The sequence below is a fragment of the Otolemur garnettii genome, unplaced genomic scaffold, assembly GCF_000181295.1.
Source record: "Otolemur garnettii isolate 467f Iridium unplaced genomic scaffold, OtoGar3 scaffold00041, whole genome shotgun sequence".
Taxonomy (NCBI): Eukaryota; Metazoa; Chordata; class Mammalia; order Primates; family Galagidae; genus Otolemur; species Otolemur garnettii.
The window spans coordinates 12,456,256-12,459,417 of NW_003852436.1; the positions used below are offsets into that span (position 1 = coordinate 12,456,256).

Below are 3,162 nucleotides of genomic sequence, written 5' to 3' on the forward strand. Positions count from 1 at the left end.
GGGACTACAGGCGCCTGCCACAATGCCCAGCTATTTTGTTGTTGTTGTTGTAGTTTGGCTGGGGCTGGGTTCGAACCCACCACCCTCAGTATATAGGGCCCTGTGCCCTACCCACTGAGCCACAGGCACCGCCCCTTTGTTTTCTTGTTTTCTTTTTTAACACAAATGGTAGTAAAATGTAGGTAAGTGTACTGTTCTACACCTTGCTTTTTTCACTTGAAATTTCATCTTGAAAATTATCCTGTGATTGTACGGAGAGCTGTTCCCCCCATCATTTGGATGTACTGTAACTTATTCTTTCCTGACAGAGATTTAGGTTGTTTATTCTGTGTTTCCAACAATGCTGCAATAAACTTCTCTGATCACTCTTCAGTTTGCACAAGGGCAAGACATTCCACAGAGTAGCTAAAAGTGGGCAAAGCAAGAGAGAATGTGGGCACTGGGTAAGGAGAGATGCACCCAGTCTGCTCTTAAAACTTAAGACTAACCAAGGCCCAGTCCTCACAAGATGAGGATTGGCAGAAGCTAAGTCAGGGGAGGCCAGAGAGTGTAAGAAGTCCAGGATGTCAAAGGGAGGAGAGCTGAAAACATTTTGAGATCAGCTCCAAGAGTCTGCAGAAGGACGAATTCAATATCATCGAAAGGGGAGTCGGAAACCAGGGTGGACCCCAGAATCAGGTCAGAAACGAGTGGGTTACCAAGTGACAGAGGCGGAGCAGGGTAGAAAATCAGAAGTATACAAAGCCAAGATGGAAACCAGAGGAGCCGCCAAAGGACACAACAGCTAGGATGTGGGTGTAACCCGAAGAGGACAGCCCCTGAAGATCTTCCCCCTAAGCCATCAGCTGTTCCTCCCCTGGCCTGTGAGCTAACAGTGACTCTCAGTGCAAAGGACATGGGGCCCCCTAAAACCACTGTGCAGCTTCACATCCCACTAGTGAGCTCCAGTCTTTTTAAAATTGTCTGTCTGACTCTCTGTAGGAGGCATCCTGTGCTTCTTGGATAAAAGCAACAATTTCCAAACACAGGAGTGCAGCCCCGCTGTGGAGGAAGGCAGCACTCTGCCTGGAGAAATAGGTCTGGGGACGAAGGTGCAGGGGTATCTCCATCCGGGGCTGTGCTCCAGGGCTCCAAGGGCACATCCTAGCATTGTGGAAGGAAGGCTGTCCTTGAAATCAGGAAGGCTGAGCTTGAAACCTGCTGCAGCCCTCTCCAGTCCCTTCCCCCCTTCTAATCCTCCCTTTCCTAAAAGCCAAATGGGGGGCCCTCTGCTCTACCTTGCAGTGAATGTTGGAGCAAATGAAACAATAACTACAAACACTTTAGAACCCATAAAGCACCACGCACCACCAGGGCTTGCTGTCTTTGTTATTTCCCTCATCCACCGATTCTCCTTCCTCCCGCTTCTCCATTTCTCTGTTGGTTCTCAGAAGGTTAATCTGCCTGGTATAACTTCCTAATTTTATTGCTGTATCTTTTTATCTAAATTTGGACATATTTCAGGGTAAAGGGGTGGGGCCTGGGGGTAAACCGGTGACGGTGCAGAAGATAAGGAAAGGACACAGAGTGAGAGTGAAGGGAGGCATTAGCAAGCGACAGTACAAATACGGAGAAGGAGGAAGATGTGTTAGAAGCAGAAAGGGACGGCCTACCCAGTGTGCCACCCACCTGCGGGGTCACCGGGTGAGAGGGCCATCCAGGCTGCAAGTGTGACAGAAGCATCCCTGTGTGCCACCCACCTGCGGGGTCACTGGGTGAGAGGGCCACACAGGCTGCAGGTGTAACAGAAGCATCCCTGATGGGTGGCCCAGTCATGGTCATCTCAGCTGACCTCGACTCAAACTCTCTCAGGAATGCTTCATTTCCTCCTCCCTGCTCAGATATTATAGCATTTTAAAGCGAGGAGAGTGGTCATGTGCATGGTGAAACTAAGCTGCAACTTGAGAGAGGATACCTGGAAAACGTAAGGTCAAAGAGAACAGAGGTCTTCTCAAGGACACCCCAAGGATACACCTGCGAGGTCCTCCCCATGATGACTCAGCTCTTAGGAATTTGTAAAAAAACGTAACTTCCTGGCTCAGCGCCTGTAGCTCAAGCAGCTAAGGCGCCAGCCACATACACCAGGGCTGGTGGGTTCGAATCCAGCCCGAGTCTGCCAAACAACAATGACAACTACAACCAAAAAAATAGCCGGGCGTTGTGGCGGATGACTGTAGTCCCAGCTACTTGGGAGGCTGAGGCAAGAGAATTGCTTAAGCCCAGGAGTTGGAGGTTGCTGTGAGCTGTGATGCTACAGCACTCTCTCTATCCAGGATGACAGCTTGAGGCTCTTTCTCAAAAAAAAAGAAAAAGAAAACTTAACTTCTGGGACCTGTAGGCTGATGCTTGCTTCCACTTCTGTGAAAGCTCGGTTCTGTAAAAGCGGCTTCTCCAGCTTGATTCAAACTGACCAATGAGAAAGATGCCTGTGGGCAGGAAGTTTTAGGCTGGAGACAAAAAGGACAAGACCGAGCCAGTTCAGGAGCGCAGCCATTCTGGTACTCTGGGTCTGCCCTGGGTCTGCCACTGCTCTACCAGCTGCAGTAAAGCCCTTCCTCTTTTAAACATGGTGTTCAGGTGCTCTTTCTCTCCACTGGACCTCATCTTCCTGCAACAATTTCACTTTACTGTTTATCCCCAAACCCCCAGCCACCAGAAAATAGGCGGCCCAGTGTACAGAGTCACTTATGAATACTAAATGTCCATGACCACCCAAACATGTCTGGGGCTCACCTTTCACGTGTGGTGAGGACCCTGTGGGCATCATGTACATGGGAAAAGGAGCCTGAGGTGTGGGGTCCAGCAGCCAGCCACACACGACCCTTGTGCAGCCTCATGTCCTCGGTAAGTGGAAAGGACTCTGCACGCACTAGGTAACTTCCCTCTTTTTGACAGGGGAATACATGTACAACCAGGCTCTTGCTTTTAGAGAGAGAAGAGAGCAAAAGTATTATATACTGATGGAAAGACAGCCTTGCTGACAACACCACATGAGATGAACTAGTAACCTGAGATCGCTGTTAGACTCTGGAGAGCCATGAGCATGATGGACCTCAGTCAGACGCCCCTTTCTTTCCTTTGCTGGTTATGGGATTCCACGCACAAATTATTTAAATGATTTTA

General features: G+C 49.5%; 1 protein-coding gene across 1 annotated transcript in view; it reads right to left on the reverse strand.

Annotated features, from left to right (window-relative positions):
• Window positions 1-1,815, reverse strand: part of TMEM154 (transmembrane protein 154) — a 44,082-nt gene extending 42,267 nt beyond the window's left edge. The window contains exon 1 of the mRNA XM_023513451.1: window positions 1,740-1,815. Within this exon, the coding sequence (XP_023369219.1) occupies window positions 1,740-1,815 (76 nt within the window). The remainder of the gene's footprint in view (window positions 1-1,739) is intronic.
• Window positions 1,816-3,162: the final 1,347 nt, after the last annotated feature.